At 38.3% G+C, this 20458-nt stretch overlaps 1 protein-coding gene across 1 annotated transcript in view; it reads left to right on the top strand.

The window, feature by feature from the left end:
- LOC139741860 (E3 ubiquitin-protein ligase RNF113A-like) overlaps nt 1–16683 on the top strand; it is a 31187-nt gene extending 14504 nt beyond the window's left edge. Inside the window, exons 2-9 of the mRNA XM_071652437.1 lie at nt 231–304; nt 1102–1200; nt 2958–3065; nt 7977–8086; nt 10920–11119; nt 11513–11609; nt 15407–15513; nt 16173–16683. Of these exons, the coding sequence (XP_071508538.1) occupies nt 231–304; nt 1102–1200; nt 2958–3065; nt 7977–8086; nt 10920–11119; nt 11513–11609; nt 15407–15513; nt 16173–16267 (890 nt within the window). The 3' untranslated portion in view covers nt 16268–16683. The remainder of the gene's footprint in view (nt 1–230; nt 305–1101; nt 1201–2957; nt 3066–7976; nt 8087–10919; nt 11120–11512; nt 11610–15406; nt 15514–16172) is intronic.
- The last annotated feature ends 3775 nt before the right edge of the window (nt 16684–20458 follow it).

Here is a 20458-nt window from a genome sequence, read left to right as displayed (position 1 = left end):
GCTGAAATTTCACATTGTGCACTTTGTCAGGAAATGGAGTTCCATACCACATGGCCATGGCATTGGTTCATGCATAAGTACTGTACGTTGCCTCTGCACAACATCTGTTGAGGATTCAGACTGTGTTTGAATTAGTGAAGGAATTTATGGATGGAGCAAAACTTGTTGGAGTAGACTTAATTTTGCACAAATTTTCATTGTATGTTTAAATGTGAATTATACTTAATCAGGAAGTGGAGGAGAAGGAAGTGCTGTAGTGAGGAAGGAAAGGAGAGCAGATCTGACCAATCCTATGAAACAAAGAGTAAGTTTGTAATCTCGTAAGCATCCTTGATTTGTTTGGTTTCATTTTGCAATAAAGTTCATATTGAAATTTCAAGGCGTCAAATTATTAGGCTTGCAAAAAAAAAAGTGAGTTCTAAGATATTAATCATGGTGTGGGAAAATGTTTATGCAGAAGTGACATCATTGCAAAATGTCTAAATATGCAATTTAGACACAATGTACCATTATGTTTTTTTCAGAATGAAAGGAATATATTTATCAAGTAGACTTGGAAATTTTGTATGTTTCACACACATTGTAGTTGAGTCAAGTGAGCCTTTATGACACTGCAGTTATTTTGTGAGTTCATTCTCACCTTTTCAAAGAGATATTGCTAGCAGTCAGTGTACCTTACCTTACTGTACCTGCATGATTATCCGACTCTATGTTCTGAAGAGTATACCAGTACTGAAAGAGAAATGGGAATATATATTTTTTTCCTGATAGCTAAGTAACATAATCATATAAATATTGTGGGATGCTTCATATGTGAAGGAAAAATAAAACCTCTGACACTCCAGGGTTGTTTGCCTGTAATAATGAACTCAGCAGCTACATGTATGTCTGTCACCCAGGGCTTATCATTGTTTTAAAGTGACTGATAATGAAACATGTACATGTAACCGCAGGAACCGACACAAGAAACAAGGTTTTCTTGACAAAATAGTACTGGTGTGACACTGAGTGACAGCGAATTATTCATTGTAGTTCATTCTTATTGCAATTTAGTGGAGTTTCTATGAAGTCTCATTCCTTAGAATCATTTTTATGTTGCAGACCAAGAAGTTGATGGGGAGACAAGATGTGACATACAGTGATAGCAGTGATGAGGAATCAAAGAAGACAACTGTGAATTACAAGTCAAGCAGATCAGCTGTAAGTGAAAGAATGTAAAAGGCTGTTGCTACATAATTATAGCATAGGTTTCCAAGATGTTTTAATGCAAACCACCATTTAGATTTCAAGACTGTTTGAATGAGCAGTGTCTGACAGACTGAAATTCGCACATTATTTGAATTTGAATTATAATTTCCTGTACAGGTATGTAATAAAAAAAAGCAGTGAGTGCTCATGCGCTGGCAACCACAGCTTTGTTTCTCTATGTCCCCTCTGATAGGCTGGGCATCATGCAGAGCTGTTACGATAAACTCAGGAAACAACTGATGGCATATTAAGACCATATCTGCTGTTAAAAATTTATTTTTGTAATTAGTCACATGTACCATCAAATTTTTACATGTAAATTGCACCTTTTCTAAGATCTTGGAAATGCTAAAGGGAGGAAGGGGTACCTTATATCAGGGAGGTGTTAGAAAAGGAGAGACAACTCTTCGTAATTCATGCAAACACATATTTTGGTTCAAAGCGTTACAATGGGATGTCTAGCATTCCACTATACGCTTTGAAGTCATGCCCTGCACCGCTCTAGTTGCAAGGCGAAGTTCGAAGATGAAGAACGCATTTCACCTTTCGTTCAATTACAAGCTTTATTTCCATGTAAAATTTTAAATGAAATACCCGAATTGATGAAGAGTAGTTTAGGAAAGAATTCAATATTATAAACATGTGTTTCTAGTTTCTTCGTAATGCGCAAATTGAAATGAAATGAAAATTAGGCCCTCTTTAAAACCTAATATTTTTCTATAATCCGCACATTTCCGCATGTTAGTTTTCTATCCTTTAATCTGGGATATTTTGATCTTTCAAATAAAGTACTCCGCTAAAGCGTGCACCAGCGTGCTTTTAAACTATTTGCTGTTAAAATTGTAGTTTTACACTGCATTTTGATTCGCTGCTCCAATTCAAGGTACACAAATTCATTGTTGCCATCACATTGAAAGAGAGAGAGCGAAATGCAGTAGGGGCAAGTATTTCTAGATGTGAGAGTGCTAGTCCCAATTATTGATGCTCTCTTTTGTCAAAGCACCTGATTTCCACCTGTAGTTACGCGCATAACTTCTCGGCGGTGCCGCGCATGACTTCAAAGGAGAGCAGGAGTTGTCTCTCCTTTTCTAACACCTCCCTGCTTATACAAGCATGGCAGAATCACCACTTGTCCACGAATAAACGATTCTAAGCCAGCATAGTCTCAGTGCTGGTTCCTCCATGGAATTTGGGGATGGAGTGCCATGAATACTCAGGACACTCTAGCCCTTTTCCATGAAGCAGATTTTGGACAACTTCATGTAAAATTATTAAGCTGCCACAAGTAGACATTAAGAAAAAAATGTTTACTGGGGGAAATGTGCAAGTTTGCAGAAGACCAGTGGGTAGGAAGAAAATCTAAGAGCTGCCAGCCAAAGGCAGTAACATGAACTCTAAGACTCCCCACACCCCACTTGTCATTTGCTATGGTAAAACTGGAAATAACGGAATAAGGAATCCAAAGATAGAATATCAAAAGGCAGCGTATTGTTGCCCTTCAACACCCCTTTAGACTGTCTTTCGTCACCTTCTAGGTTCAGCAGAGGTTAAAGGTTAGCTCTACACTCGACAGTGTTGGGGGAATTATGCAGCTACCAACAACATATACCAGGTACTGGACTTTGCATTACAACTCTAATCAGCAAATATGATGTCACTGCTGTTACATGCTCTTTGTGAGAATTTTTGTACATCTGTCCCATAAATAGAAACCAACAGGTCCTGATGATGCAGGTGCAACGGCAACCTTTAATATGGACACTGATCACAGTTTGGATGCCCAGGCACTGTTTGAGCACCAGAAGAAAATCAACGAGGTATGGCAAGATCATGCTTTGAATTTGTTTGTATTTCAAGTTGACATTGCTGTTTTTGCTGTCTTTGTGTGTGTGTGGACATTTGAGTAAGAGTTTGTGCAAGATCATGAAGTCATGTTAAGTTTTAATCTTTGTCATACATTGTAGGCCCACTCAATGTAATTGCAAAAGAGGCATGCAGTCACAGAGGTCATCATGCAAGACAGAGTTAGAGACAGATGTAGAGCAGCCAGTTAGAGACAAGCCCCAGCAAGAATGCACTTGGAGATCTGTTAGAATTTCATAACTTGTACCTATGAAGTGCTGCTTTTCTCTACAAACATTTAATGGCAAGAATTATGACCAATCAGCAAAAACTGTGTAAGAAGATGGGCATATAGCCATTCCAGTGGTTTGAAATGACTAACTGAATTTGTTAGTGCTGAATTATTACGATGAGGCATCATTAATTGAGTGAATGAGGAAAGAACTAAAAGTCCAGTGTTTTGCCTAATCTCTCTAGAGTCTTTAAACATCCATTGTACATGTATGGTTTCATTGCCATTCAGTCTAGCCAGTTTACTCAATTTATCCACCGTAATAATGACAAAAGCGATATTAACCCCAAACCAAAAGATAATAATAAAAAAATGGCTCTGTGAAAACATCTGTTCTATAGAAAAGAAATATAGCTCTTAATATACACTGCATGAGTTGACATGAGAGGGGGGGGGGGGGGGAGGCAAGTCTCTGAATAAAATCTTAAGCTTCTGCCACGTGTGCTCTGTGGAGCAAGAATTTAGTATCAATATTGTATACTCACTTATAAGGCATTAAATAATCTGGCTCTAACATATATTCAATCAGTGATTAAAACTAGTTCATTTCATTGTAGTACTCATTTAATAGCCCCGTAAATGTACCATATCCCCAGACTGAATACAAGAAACATTCATCCAGCTACATCGGGATGTCATTATTTAATGAACTTCCAAATTCGGTGCAAACTAGTTCCTCACTTCAACTTTCTAAAAACAAATGCAAAGGTGTAATACGTAGTCTGTAATAAATTATGTTACATTTACTCTGCACCTTGCAATATGACTAACCCATACAAGGTATTCCTTTTCTGAGGTAGGGGTGGGGGGGGGGGGGGACTAAGGGGTAGGGGAGGGGGAAGAGGGACAGGGACTTCAGATGGGGTAAGGGAGTGAGTTGTAATGTTGGGGGTGGGGTGAAGTTGTATTACTGTTGGTTAATTTTTCTTTTTGTAGTTTATTCCTGTGTTGTTCATTTGTTATTTTCAACAATACTGTGAATTGTTATTCATGTACTATGTCATATTATATTTTACTTTGTATTCTATGTACCTACAGGGCGTGCTTGCAAAGCAGTTTATTAAACTGAATGCACCTACCCTGTCATTTTTTTTTTTAAGAAGACATGAATAAAATAAATACAATAATGTAGTGACCTAGCCCAAACCCCTTTCCCTTTTGCAAAAATGGGGCACATTCTGTGGAATTGACTACAGTTGGCAAAGAGTCTGTAGACCAAACCAGTTATATTAGTTATCTGAAGCACTCAGACAAACATGTTTTCAGTGGGAGTTTTTCATTTTCACCACAGAGTTCATATATTTGCAAGGAATCAAATCTGAAAATGATATGTTGGGACCGTGCATCACAAAACCAACAAAAAGTCGCACACACTGATTTTGTGCAAGGACTGAAAATAGGTGAAATGGGTCAACCTAGCCAATCCTTAGTTTTTCATATTTTCTGAAAGAGCAAGTCTTCTTCGGCATTATGCTAGAGTTTGGGATCATAAAACGAACAGGAAATTGTGTTTTAGTAGTTTTTCTCGAACACTTTCTTGTAGAGTAGTGTGATTAGGCGTGTCTTATACAAACCCCTTTTCATTTCTTCAAACCCTGTACACACTCTTCACTTTCAACTCTAATAACTTTAGAAAGGATGATACTACTGCTTTAAAAGTTGGCATTAATCATGAACAGAATGTGTTAGTAATGCATGCTCAATTGTGGTGGTTTGCATCCTGATTTTTGTCCCATTCATTGCACAGCTAGCACGGCTTGGTAAAGATTAAGTGCTTGAATAGACCCTATACTTCAGAGCCTCTTTTAATACACAGTTTACACTTTTCTGGCATGTGTGTTTTCTTTACAATATCTACATATAAGTAGGTTAGGAGAGTCCATTTGAATTGAGTTATACATCATTCTAAAGCTTAAGGTCTGCTCTTTCAGAATCTGATTTGAACTAAAAATCCATTTCTGGCGACTTTTTGTTGTTTTTGTGGTGTAGGGTCACATTTGAAATAAGTACACAAACTGACTGTTGTTACATGTGTGTATGCTGTAATGCACATCACACTTTTGATTACAAAAATAGGCGATTATTATGGTGTAATATTATAATGTACCATAGTGAAGTAAATTATCAAAGTTTTGATGCAAAGTTATCTTTACTATCTCTTCTACATAAGTGAAAGATAAATGAACAAATACACCATGCGCTGAGAGCCTGTGGTTGGAATTATGGATTCCAAGATGATCAGAATTTTCTGAGGGGCACAGCCCCAAAGAAGATACCGCAATATCTGTCACCAAGGAACTATGATATTACTCGAAATAGTGCATGGTATATTTGTTTTATATCCTCAATAACATCTGTAAAAGAATGCCAAAGGTTTTCACTTAAAATAAATGTACCTCTAGTTTTTTTAGGTTTTTTTTTTGGTGTGTGTGACACACATTGCAGCAAGGATGATCATGCAGTATACCACATGCACAGTGGATGTGACAAAATACACAGTGGTCTTATGACACCAGTATCAATAGCACTTTATACATGCTATCAATGAATATACAATGAATATGACAACGCAGTATAGCTCACTTTTTATGCCTCCGCCACGAAGTGGTGCCGGAGGCATTATGTTTTCGGGTTGTCCGTCCGTCCGTCCTTCCGTCCGTCCTTCCGTCCGTCCTTCCGTCCATCCGTCCTTCCGTCCGTCCGTAATGAATTTTGTGGACAGGGTAACTATCAAAACCTTTTGAGGTATCCTAATAAAACTTGGCATGTATGTGTATTAAGGGCTTTTTACACTTGCGTTTCTTAACCCCGGACTTTCTCTGACCCAGGACTATCGTTAGTCCCGTACCAATTTTTTCAGCTTTTTACACTCGCCAATTAGTCCCGTACTATCTCTTGTCCGGGGCTAAGGAGAAAACTGACCTTTTTACACTCGTATTTCTTAGCCCCGGACTTTCCAAACCACATGAATATTCATAATTACGCTGTGTACTGTAGACGTACACGCACGCACCGGCAGCACTTGATTACCTCGTTTCTGATTGGTCAGTGAGGGTCGGACTTCGTCTCCGTCGCTTAGCCCAGGATTATTTTTTCGTTCTGTTTACACTCACTTGCTTGGCACTGCAATTGCGGTGCTAGCACCGCAATTGCGGTGCTAACCCCTGCTATTTTGCAGGGCCAGATAGTACCGTACTATCGGTGGGGCTAGCCCACTTTGGCAAAAACGAGTGTAAACAGAAAGTGGGCTAAGGATAGTCCCGTACCAACGGTGGGGCTAAGGCCCCCCCTTAGCCCCACCGTTGGTCCGGGGCTAAGCAAAAATTTACAAGTGTAAAAAGCCCTTTAGGGGGGGAAGTTGTGCCTATCAACTTTTGGGTGCACATACTCAAGGTCAAAGGTCAAAAGGTCAAGGTCAAATGCTTAAAATTTCACTATTTCCCCCATATCTATGCAATGCCTGAAGATATTTTCTTGAAACTTAGTGTATACATGTATTACCCAATTAAGATTCTCTGGTAAAAGTTTTGGGTCATGAGGTCAAAAGGTCAAAGGTCAAAATGTCAAGTAAAATGTTAAAATTTCACTTTTTTCTCTCTATCTTGGAAATTGTTCAAGGTATCTTTATGGAACAAAGTATATATACATGTACTGACTGGCAGTGGTTATCTAGGGAATTTGGGGTTCATGGGGTCAAAGGTCAGGGGTCAAAGGTCAAGTGCAATACTTCAAAATTTTACTATTTTCCTTATATTTATGCAATGCCAGCAGGATTATTTTTTTTTTAAACTTGATGTATGCATGTATAACCCACTAGATATTCTCTGGGATTTTTTTTTTCTTTTGCCAAGAAGGTCAAAGGTCAAAAGGTCAAAGATCAAGTGAAAGTGCTGAACTTACTTCTTTCTCCATATCTCGGAAGTGGCTCAAGTTATCTTTAAACTTAGTACATATTTATGTATGTTCTGCCTGACAGTGATTCTCTTATGAATCAAAGGCCAGATGAAAATGATAACAATTTACTGTTCAATACAGAAATTGCACTTTTACTCCATACCTTGAAACTTACTCAAGTTTGTAAACTTATGAAAGGGTCAAAGTCGAAGTTAAAGTTCTTAAATCCCCAAATACATGCTCTCCTATTCATCCAATTAAACATAGGTCAAGGAAGGTGAACATTCGATACATTTGTGACAAACATGTCATTTTAATATTTTGCCAATTTTGTGAAAATGTAATCACACATTGTCCACATGTACTATAGACCTATTAGGAGAATCACGTATTATGGCGGAGGCATACCAGTCGCCATAGCGACATTTCTAGTTCAATTGACATTTCTTTTTACTTTTTGTTTGTTTGTTTGTTTTTAGCAACATAGCAATGTTTTGTTTGGTCGTATGGCACTAAGTAGGCCAATCAGCACAGAGGATTTCATGGATGAAGGAAACAAAAAAAAATGTGTATCACAGCTGTATTGGAAATAATGAAAATATGACATTTTAAATCTTCTGTGCTTAAATCTCTCCAGAATTATGTACATACCATATGATGATATATTGATTATGCTTTATCTGAATCCCGTGATGTACAGGAGCTGAAAGATCAAGAGGATGATAAAAAGTACAGGGGAATGAACAACTACCACACGTACATTGAGAAAAAGGACACAGCACAAGGCAATGCAGCCAGTGGACATGTCAGGTTAGTCCACTCAGTTATCATCATGTAAATCATATCAAGGGTATCAAAGGTGACTTTACATGTTAGAGGAAGTTATTTTGATAAATCATCATTTGAAATCAGCAGATCTTTGAAACTGAGCAAATTACGACAAGGTGTAGAACGTTGTAACAGTTTGAGAGTAGAGGGGTTAAACATATAATCTTTGGAATTTGCCTTGAAGTCTCTATCTTATGATATCTATCATTTGCTTTGAGCTCAAGATGACCAAAATATTTCCTAATAGTTGCAGTGAACAAGCACTAGAAGCAGTAGAAGTAAATCCAAAGCATTGGAATTATTTTGCACTTGCAGCATCAAATATGGTTTTATCTGATCTGCCGATGCAAGTTAGTGGCTATCCTATGGCTGTATAAGTAGCGCAGCATCAGGAACAGCTTCAGAGCTTAGTTGTGTATGGGATGTTTAGAGTATCATAGGCTGCATCTGATATTATACAAATGATGCACAGGATAGAGTGTGTTAGTTTGCGCCTCGTGCATGTCGCACCATTGTCAATACTCTCGAGCGCGCCGCACCTTCACTAACGCCACGAAATAATCCTGTGCATCATTTGTTTTATAAAATGGGTCGAAAACTAACAGCATTATTCACGTACCTTTGTGGGTCAATACCAGTCAGCTACATGTAGCACTCGCTCAAAAGTCAAGATGTCCGAAGATGTTCGTCCCAAACATTTACGCACGTCGCACTCGGAAATCCCGCACATAAGTACTGTACGTACGTATAAGAGTATACGTACGCCACGTGTTATGCACAAGAAAGGCCGCCGGCTGTTGTGGCAGCCCGAACTAGAAGTTGTTTACAGGATTGACAGCGCGTATAGTAGCGAGTGACGCACTTGTAACAACTGATTGAGTGCGCACTGCTAGTGTAAACATTGTGACGTACGTCAGGCCGTGCATTTACTAAGAAATTAATGCACGCACACGTGACTCATTTCAGCGCTTCCAATTGGCTACATTCTTGAACCCATTTTATAATAGACCCTGAAATCCACTGTCTTTTGTCTGAACAGATTCTCACAAGCTGTGTACATGTAGCAATGTTTTTATGCATCAACATATTCATATTTGTTATCAATTCAATTCAATTCAGTTTGATTGTATTGTCCATTTGTGGAAATATGTTTTGTTTGCATGCACATATTCCATCAGTACATACACAGAATGCATTTAAACACAGAGCACTTGTATAACATAGATACATAAACACGATAGACATACAAGATATATACAACAATACAGTATCAATATCAATGCCAGACATGCATAGCATTGAAGGAAGTATTAAATCTGTACGTATGCGTCAACATCGTGTTTGTGTGATGTGCGTGTATACAGGTGTGTAATGTGTGTCAAATTGATATTAAGCCTATTAGAATTTTAAATGATATGAGTTAGTGTATTTTTATGTCTAAATGAGTGGTACCTATACTTTGTTAAAGGTACTTTTTACCATTGGGAGCAGTGATTTAAAAAATGTTCGAGATATCACATTTGATGCATATGTGTAGGTCAGTTGTATCACAAAACATCCTACATATAAACATTTTGCAATAGAGTATAAAATAGTAGAAGATATCGCTATTTCTCTCAATAAACCATAACTGTAGACGGTCAAGTCTAGAAACATTTTATTATATTGAATGGGTTAGTCAAATACCGGTTAGTGATTGGCTAAACAGAGTCACGTGATGGAGGTACATTCATTATGTTCTCCCATGGGCGAACATTCTTGGTAATGTTCTCCCATGGGAAAATATTTCCACGTAACAAATGACAGAAGGCAGGCCGAGGACCGCGCACGCACAGTGAATTTGGCTCTGCGCGAGCGAGCTATGTAGTGCGTAGTGCTAGCTGCACATGCATGCTATGCTGGTACATGGTGGCCGTGGCTGCAAAGTTTGTACACTGAATCTCTACGATCTTTGGTGGTTGACGTTGACGTATTTGACTAACCCATATAATATGACAGATGATGACTTTTGTTGTCGGGAACATGTACCAAACGTTCCACCCTCAGGGTTTGAAATGCTATTGAGGGAGGCTATAAGTCCCTCGACTTCGTCTTGGGACTTATATCCTCCCTCAATAGCATTTCAAACCCTTCGGGTGGAACATTCGGTATGTTCCTCCACCCCCCACCCCCCCCCCCCCCCCCCACCCCCGCCAGTCATCATCTATATAATAACTACTGTTCACATTTTGTATACACATATTTAACAATACTTAACATTGATTATACAGATTCAATTTTTACATTGGTTTTTTTTTTTCAATCCCTGATCCTCATTTTGGAATTATTTTGAAGCACTAAAACTGCATTTTTGTTTCATCTGCAAATGGTAAACACTGCCTTTAAAAGGATACCTACTTCATAAAGTTTATCAATGTATTGAGACATCAAAACTGTCTAGAGGGAGGTATGCCTAATCCTTGACCTGCCATCTTGCAAATGAAAATAAAACACCACCCAGAAGCTGGTGATACCTTTGTATGTATAGCTCAGTAGATGGTAATTAGCAGAGAGACATTCATGAATTTCCATACATAGTTGGGAAATAGTAGATTACATGTTTACAAAAACTTTGCTCTTTCTGTGAAATATGTCCACATTTGTCTTGTTGGTACTTTCGTGGATAGTATGTACTGGTATGCATGCTTGCATGCACATGCAAATTTTACACAATCTGGTATTGTCAAACTGTATCACTTTAATGGACCACATATAAAATGTTGTTACATTAAATTTGCATGTGAAGATGAAAATTGTGACCTTTGATCTTTTGCAGGAAAGGGCCAATAAGGGCACCCACAAACTTACGAGTCACAACTCGCTGGGACTATGCCCCTGATATCTGCAAAGACTACAAGGAGACAGGCTTCTGTGGCTTCGGTGACAGTTGCAAGTTCATGCATGACCGCTCTGACTACAAGTTTGGCTGGCAGCTTGAGAAAGAGTGGGATGAGGGAAAATATCAGCAGCAGCAAGGTGAGGCTTGACCATAATATTTGCAGTAGAATCTTAATTATGTCGGTCTCGGGGCTCCTAAAAGTGACCTACCCTTCTTCACCTCATAAGCAAGGAGCAATGTCAGATATGAGAAACAGGGGATAAAACAAAAAAACAAAACAATGTGCTGGCAGTTGGGTTGTTATCAATGGGGGTGCAATGGAAAGAAACATTTTATACTCCCTTCCTTTTTCCTTTATTTCATCATGATGAACAGTCAGTAAGATTTTATTTGCCTACCATGTCTCTAATTGAGCAGTAAATAGAGAATTATATGAGACACCACAAACTTGCCAGTGTGATTTGATTGGGCAACAGAGTATTGAAAGATGTTGTTATAGAAGGAAATATTGTTTGCCTTGTCTTCATCAGATCCCACCATGTATGAGATTGACAGTGATGATGAGGATGATCTCCCATTCAAGTGCTTCATATGTCGTCAATCTTTCACCAACCCTGTTGTCACCAAGTACGTAAACCATGTGTTTTAGTAAGACTTCACTTTGGTAAAGATGTATTATGGTACTTGTACTAGGTGTTACAAAAACATTTCCCACTTTTGATCCTTTATAGTTCAAAAACTATATATCAGATAACACTAACATTAATATGAGCAATAGCTGAATAGTGTACAATTTTGTTGTAGGTAATTTGAAAATGAAAACATGATTCATTTATGCTAAATTCAACATTAATTTTTCAGATAGGTTTCAGATTTTGCTCTGTTTTCAACCCTCTGTACAAAACTTTAACTTTGCACAGGGGTTATTGGTGTGTATAGGAGTGTGTTGTTGATACCCAGACAATGGCCCTGGACAATAGCCAGGATTGGTATACAAATAATGAATGTTTATGAGTGCAATGGACAGAAGATTTCATCAGGTGAAAGATGAAATAGTCCATTCAACAAGGCGCAGCCGAGTTGAATGGATCAAACATTTCATATTCCACCGAATGAAATATTCTGTCCATTGCACAAATGAAAAACATTTATTATTTGTTTTATATAACGCCCTAAAAAAAGATCCTTGTCATTTTAATATTTTATTAATTTAGAAACAAGACAGAATCTGAGATCGCGAGATAGTGCTCAATGAGCGCTTTTATATACGCTAGCACGCTGTCGCATACACACACACTGCAAACGCAAGCGTTTAACACGCGGTGTGTCCCAGGCTCTCAGCGAGCGTGCAATGGAGCAAATCGTATGGATCCAAAATTGCACGGTAAATGGAGCCACAATTGTACGGATGATGACATCATAGTTAAATGGGCGGAATGATCAATGTCAAACAACCAATCAAATGACAAGGATCTCTTCAGGTGTTATACAAAATGCTCTATTACATATTCATGAGGAATTCCACTATCACAGCTAGTCTTTATTCATTCTGAAATGTGATGTATGCAAGCACATGGAAACATGTGCTTACTTTGTTCATGTGCATGCATTTCACCCTGTGTCATGAATTCAGACTAGCAGTGCCCAGGGCAATCCATCATGAATAATCAATAAAGCATTCATGTGCCTTGGAGCAGAGCTCTGAACAGGTGGTATCCATGTCCATTGCTCAGGGTCATTGTAAGTACACACTCACATACACATCATTAGTTCCTGTGGTAAGTTCAGGTTTTGTACAGAGGGTTAAAATTTGATCAAAATCTGGAACCTAACATGGAAATAAATCATGGATTTCATGAAACTAATATAGGCTTTCATATTCAAATCACCTCCAACTAAATTGTACACTATTCAGCTATTACTCATGACAATGACAGTTTTATCTGATATATAGTTTTTTAACTATTAAGAATCAAAATTTGGAAATGTTTTTTGTAACACCTAGTACATTGTGTCTGAAAAAAGAAGTCCCCCCCAAAAAAAAAAAAAAAAAATGAAGAAGATGCAAATAGCTTTGGTCATGCTGTTGATCTTATCCGTACATGTACTAGGTGTTTCAAAAATCATTTCCCACTTTTGATCATTAATAGTTCAAAAACTATTCATCCGATAAAACTGTCATTGATATGAGTAATAGCCGAATAGTGTACAATTTTGTTGGAGGTAATTTGAATGTGAAAGCATAAATCAGTTTCATTAAATCTAAGATTGATTTTGAACTACAAGACTTCAGATTTTGGTCAAATTTTAACCCTCTGTACAAAAATTGAACTTTGCACAGGAACCAATGATGTGTATGTGAGTGTGTGCTGACAATGGCCCTGAACAATGGCATGCCTGAACCACCTGTTGACTAGGCATCAGTCTGGCACTCCCTGGCACATGAATGCTTAATCAATAATTCATGTGGATTGCCCTGGGCACTACTATTCTGAACTCATGCACGGTAAAGGGTAAAATGCATGCGCTTGGAAAAAGTAAGCACATGTTTCCATGTGCTTGCAAACACCACATTTCATTCTAGCTGGCAATCATTTTCAAATTTTGCTTCACATATCACTAAATTTGGGATATAAATAAGCATAAATGATCTAAAGTTCTTCATTTTAATACAACTGTCTACTAATAGTCTGACAAATTTGTCACTTTTTCGATAAAAAGAGATCATTTTTGGTAAAGAGTTCAGCAGCATTTTTCATTGGGCCGATTTGTTTCACAGTAGATTTATCTAAGGCTCCATGTACACAAGTGTATACTCTAATTGATTTTCTTTGCTTCCTGTCACCATGTTTACGACAGAACAGAAGGTATTCATTGTAATTTCGTTTTTCAGAAGTAGGGAGAGCACTGTCGCAACTCATTGACAGTATTGGCAGGCGTTTGACTTTACACAGATACTGCCAGAGGCTGAATAAAGACTAGTTGTGATAGTGGAATTTCTCATGAATAAATAATTAAGCATTCAAACCCTGGCCATTGTTCAGGACCATTGTCAGGGTGTTAACCACACACTCCCATACACACCCATTGCCCCCTGTGAAAGTTTTGTACAGAGGGTTGAAAATAGAGCAAAATCTGGAACCTAACTGTGAAATTAATCATGGATTTCATGAAACTGGTTTATGCTTTCATATTTAAACCACCTCCAACAAAATTGTACACTATTCAGCTATCACTCATATCAATGACAGTGTTATCTGATATATAGTTTTTGAACTATTAAGAATCAAAAGTGGGAAATGTTTTTTGAAACACCTAGTACATGTGCATCTACTTTCTCATAAATAAATGAAGAGATGTAGTTTAAAGGCCCGGTCACACTGCCCAAAAGTCGCATAAACGCATGAATCACGCAAGAAATTTGGTTGTGCGTGCCTGTCCGTCGAGAATCTTTGCTGATTTACGCGATGAAAATCACCGACGAATTGCGCGAGAACTATGGAAAGATCACGCAAAAATCACTAACAAACCACACACTTTCAGCGCATAGGCACGCAAAGGCCCCAAATAGGGCGAATTCGTGGTTGTGCGCTTCGACTGAGGTCCATGGAAAACCACGCATAATCTGCGCATTATCACTAATGAACTGCGTATGAATCGCGCATGATTCGCGCATGAACGCGATAGCGGCAACATTTTCGCGAATGATCACTGATATTCCACGCATTATTCGCGCATTGTTCGCGTAAGAACTACATAAACTACGCAAAAATTACGTAAAACAGCGCAATACTGCGTAAACTTTTATGCGAAGCCGAGTTTTGAGCTGCTCAAAACCTGGAATCGCGTAAAGCACCGATCCAGCGCACATCAGCGGACAACTACGAAGGTTCCACATCAGGGAAACTCATGAAATGCGCAAATCGCGCATGTATCGCGTAAGGCTCGGATTTCTTTCGTAATCCATGCGTTTACGAGACTTTTGGGCAGTGTGACCGGGCCTTAAGCTTGTATGAAGGAATACGGTAGAAATAGTGCCTTTGAAATTACTCAAACTTGCTGCGTAAATCACAATAGATGTCTTTTTAGTGGTTTATTCTGTAATGTAGTCAACATCGATCACATTTGACTGTTGGTTAAATGTCATGTGAAAAGCAAAACTGATGATCAATAACTTCTCACTATCTTTCAAGTAAATGTATTTTTTTCCCCTTTACAATAAGTATGTTACAGTAGTATCTTCAGAAGTTGAATCACTTTTAAACAGTAAATCACTATTTTCCAAGCTGTCTTTCCGTTTCGTTCAGATATGAACATTTACCACATTATGCATGTAAATGAGTGACTTAGCAAAGTGGGGAGAAAAAGAGGTTATGATACATTTATGGTTGATACCATGATTTTTGTTTCCTTTTTGTGAAAAGGTGCAAACACTATTTCTGTGAAAAGTGTGCCCTGAAACACTACAAGAAGAGCAGGAGGTGCTTTGTGTGTGGAGAGCAAACCAATGGTCTCTTCAATGTTGCCAGGGGTAAGTAGTAAAAATATGTGTTCTCAGAAAAAAAAAAAAATTGTGACTTTGGTGTAGAGGCATTTGTGTGGTCATATTTAATGTAGTAACTACAAAAATCTTGCAGTGGACCTCACTTGCTTATTATTCAGGTTATTCTTTCAATACTTTGTTTGTAAGTGTCCCAAAATATTTGCAAACACTTATTTTGGGACCAAATTAAGTAGGGGCTAAAAATTTTCAGCCTGCAAGTGTTGCATTTGTATTCAGTAGAGTGATTCTTTACTGTGTCTTCTAAAGGCATAATTCAGACCTTTCCTCTAGAAAAATTGTCAAAATCCTTTTTCTCATAAATCTTGTTACACAGTGTTTGCCAGTATATTACACTACTTAAAGGCACCAGGCTGACACTTTCCACTTGTCATGGAACGTGTATGGCAGTGATCTGATTAGTTGTTGATATTCATTTTAAAATTGAGAGACAATATGCAAGAAGATGCTTGGGCAGAGAATTCTACAACTGTAGAATTATCTTCCCATGTGTATTGGGACTTATTGAATGTTAACTGCACATGATTGCCATTGAACCAGTCTCACAAGTAACAGAGTAGTGCCATCATTAGTAGTTATACATTGTACTTCAGTTTGAGTTCTCATTTATGTTTTTACAATCTCCCCAGATCTCATTGCTAAACTGGAGAAGTACAAAGGAAAACCAGAAGAGAGTGATAGTGAGCCATTTGGAGGCCAGGATGTTTCCAGTGATGAAGGCTGAGAGTTCTGTAACTTGCTAGCATGGCACCATGAGTTTACAGATGGCTGTGGAGAGGACCAGTATGAGCACACTGCAAACCAATCAACCAGACCTATTCATAGGTATTGTGCTTGTCTGCGTCAGGAAAATTTGGCCTGCATTCCTGATATGTGGGTCAATCAGCCAGTATGCATGCTCAGGAAAGCTTTGTACTCTAGCTACAACTTGTAGATGAGATCATGATGACACACTACTGGTATGCAACTGTGCCTTGACAGCAGGCAGAGGTTAGAGAGGTTGGACCTGCAAGGTTGAATAATGATCAGATCTGCACTGCCATGGCAACAATGGCAACAATAATGAAGAATACCTTGAGTGTTTCTGAAAACAGTCAGCATCGCTTATGCTACGTTTACACCATGTTCCCAGCGGCTACAGCAGCCCCGTTTGCCCGAAATGTAGCCTGCCATGGGTAGATGAGATATTTTCATGTTTTTTCGCACGATCCCCTCTGTACTCAAGTCTTGTTTGTTCCAGTCCTGTCTCCAGTGAACATGTAGCTATCAGAGGCCGTTTTCACAGCATCTGGTCAGACTAGACTATACAATATTTTCCATCGTGTCCCAGTACAAATCACCTCCAAGTTTTGTTATGGCCTTTTACGTGCTGTCATGTTTTGTTGTGTTCACCCCATTTTATTATGGCCGACCAGGTTTCTCATTAGCACCGGGACTGCTGTGGCAAATTTTTTGACAGTTAAAAAAATCTGACACAGCATCAACGGCAATCGGGGCCTGTCACATTTGCTCATCCTGTCTCATGTTCATCCCGTTTTGTCCATTGTGGCCCAAAACGTGATTGCCGTGGTCGCTGGGAACATGCTGGGAACATGGTGTAAATGTGATAAATGTAATAAGGACTGAAAAAAAAATGGTTAGACCCTTTATGGGAAGTTTGTGGTTCACGTACAGCGAGTTTTCTTTGACTTACCAGGTATTCAACATTGCACTTATTAGTCAATGTTCAAAGTGAATGAAGAATGTGAGGATTTATTATTTTTTCCTCATATGATTTTATGTTCAAATTTTGCTTCTTGCCATGCTTGAAAGTGATAGAAAATGTGTTGTTTGCCTTGACCTACAAAACCATTATAGTAGAGTATAGTACAGCCATATGAGTGTGCACCACATTCCAACCTGTTATAACATGAAGTTATGCAACTACACATTTGCACTACTCATGCTGGCAGTCTGCCTTTTTCTAAGGGGCAGGGTTAACAGATCATGGTGTATAATCATGCTAATTGGAATCAATTTACTTTCTCAGTGAATATTTACTCCATAAAATAGTCTAGATCTGAATGCCTTTGTATGAATGCAGTTAAATTCTATCTATGCCTTATTATGTTTCATGCAATACAATGATTTCAAAATCAGGACTTTTATTTTGCCCTAAAGATAAGTGATATTCAGCTAATTCGACGTATGGCAGGTTGACTGTGTGTTTTGACATTAGATTATCAATCTCAATTAAGAGGAAAGACCTAAACTACGTCTGACAAAGGATGACAACGGTGCATTACTGTTGCATGAAAACACATTGCCAAAGATGCTTAATTTTCCCTGTCTGGCTCTCATTGTTTTTTCTTGTTGTCGTTTTGTATGCTTCAACACAAATCTATGTCAGATCAGATTAATCTGATATGCCTTGTAGTGATGAGCACTTGTATGCACAAAGGTAAAATGATGTGTATTGAACAGCAATTGATATGGCAGATGTCATGTGGAAGTCAGAGCTACCAAGTCTCACGCATTCTGAGTGAGACTCAAGCATTTAGGGGTTGTCTCACGATCTCACGCACGACACCCATTTTTCTCACGCATCGGGCAAAGTCTGCAATTTGGGCCCATAATAAGGAGCATAGCTCAAAGGATTAAAGTGATAGTTACAAATGAAGGTATATTTTCCTTTTGTCTTTCAAAATAAGTAAAAAATAGTCACTTAAGTATGCACCTGATCGCACCATTAAGAGCTAAAAATTGAAAAAGGTCCCTACCGTGGGAGGCCACGGTGGTGTGGGGGGGCCTCTCCCACATCCTCGCTTGCGCGCACATTTGCTCGCCGAGATGCCGAGTCGTGAAAATCTCACTCATAAAAAATTTTTGAACTTGGCATCCCTGGGAAGTAAAAATCCACTCAGTGCTCAGATTGACTTTAATTCAGCAGAATAGAGTCAAAGATGACAACAGAGGTTTTATCAAAATGATGTGATTATGTAATCTTACCACAACTTAAGAAACTTAGCATTCCATAACTTGATTTCATGAAAGTTCCATTGTTCTGTGAATGTATGTGATTGTAATTTGAAATCTGAGTGGAACTGCATGGCTACAGCTGCAAATTCACAACCATCATGCATTGCACACTGAAGTACCAGTCTCTGAAAGATTTTGTTGCAGTGTGTAATTCCATCATTACGTTCAAGGTGACCATATTGTGCTGGAAGTGTTTCAGGTTGAATCTACATAGGGGCAGGTACAGCCCACAAGTACACCCTTCTCTGTCATGTCCAATTTGTCCCTAATGAAAGAGTAGGAAGCATTTCAGAGGCAGTTGGCGATTCTCGCTTTTAATTTTGCAGGATAAAGATAAGCCCATAGTGTTGGTAACCATGAAAAAAAAGAGAAAAAAAAGAAAGATTTCAGAGTCTATTTGTTTCTTGATTATATGACCAAAAGCTTATAGAACATGTGTGCAAGTAGGATTAAACTTTGTGAATGTTGTAACAGTATCTGAGCTTTCAAAGACTAAATTTCAATACCTGTATAAGGTATTCAAATAAACAGCAAATATGGGAAAGTTTCACTTCTCCGTATCAGAAATGGCCGGTGTTTCCATGTCGTTCTTTTGCACAAATTATGAAGCCTGCAAGACATTCGACTTTGGTGCTTTTGCAGGCAGAATTGCTATACATGTATCAGCACTGGCACCAGCAATAATTATGAATTTGAAATCAGTCAGTGTTAGCAGGTTAACCCAAAACTTTGATAGTTTGATAATTGGTAATTATGATCATTGTCGCTTGCATTGATCAAACTGTGAATGTTTGAGCTTGATTTAATGCAGCCATTTTGGAGGCAACATCAGCACTAGCACTAGCACTGAACATGAAATCACCCATTTTAACTGTAGAGGCTTTCCATTTGGCTGTCTACTTGAATCCATTTTTGCATCAATACATGTACTCTATCTGAAAACCCAAAACAAATTTTAGTGAAGAGGAGAGCAGCATCACCGAGTGAGGGCTCACCATAAGAATGCATAGTAGGAGGCGCACATATTTTAGAAATGTAGCACGGCAATTCCTTTACAATGCTGCTTGCATAGCAAGGCCACCTGTGTAGAATATAAAATATGCATGCTTTCTTCTCTTGTTCTGCTTCCTTGAATCCCCGCTCATGCGTTCTTATGGTGAAGCTGCAATGTCATCATCCTTGTTCATTGCGATTTGTTATAAATTTTGAAAACATTCTTATTCCTTAACTCAATCACTATAAATTCTGATACTCTCTACCCAGTATTACCAATTAATAGTTGTATTTTATTAATTGTATTTTATTATTAAAATTATTTAGATTACATTGTCAATTGTGGGTCATGGGGTCAAGGGTCAAAGCTCAGGTGAATATTTTCAAATTCCCAAATACTTGTTCTCTTAAACAAGTCAGCCATCCATCCAAATAAAACCTTACTCAAGGAAAGTAAACACAAGTAAAACAAAGATGTCATTTCAGTTTTTGGTTTTTTTTTTTGCCAGTTATGAGAAATTGTCATCTCACGTTGTCGGGACGTACACCTACACTATACCTATAGGGAGAACCATGCATTTTGGCGAAGGCATACCAATTTAATGTGGAATGTAACTAATGCCTGCGATTATCACCTTGTCTTCTTCATTAAAAAAAAAAAATGGTGTAATTTCTGTCTTAAACTGCATGTTTAAAATGGGGAGTAGCCAAAAATGTAAAAATAGATTCTTACTATACAGGATGGGTAAAAAGAAAAAAAAACAACAAAAAGATACACACACACACATGCACATAGGGAAGACACACACATATGGAACACACTCACTAAACAGGCAGACACATTCTGTACCACTGTAAATGCAGACTGACCAAGTATGTTGGAAGAAACAATTCGTGTTGTCAG

This window comes from Diadema antillarum, unplaced genomic scaffold (genome assembly GCF_040938485.1).
Source record: "Diadema antillarum isolate AM-2024a unplaced genomic scaffold, OU_Dant_1.0 seq00000957_RagTag, whole genome shotgun sequence".
Classification (NCBI taxonomy): Eukaryota; Metazoa; Echinodermata; class Echinoidea; order Diadematoida; family Diadematidae; genus Diadema; species Diadema antillarum.
The sequence above is the reverse complement of the archived record's forward strand: the minus strand, read 5'-3'. Positions and strand labels throughout refer to the sequence as shown.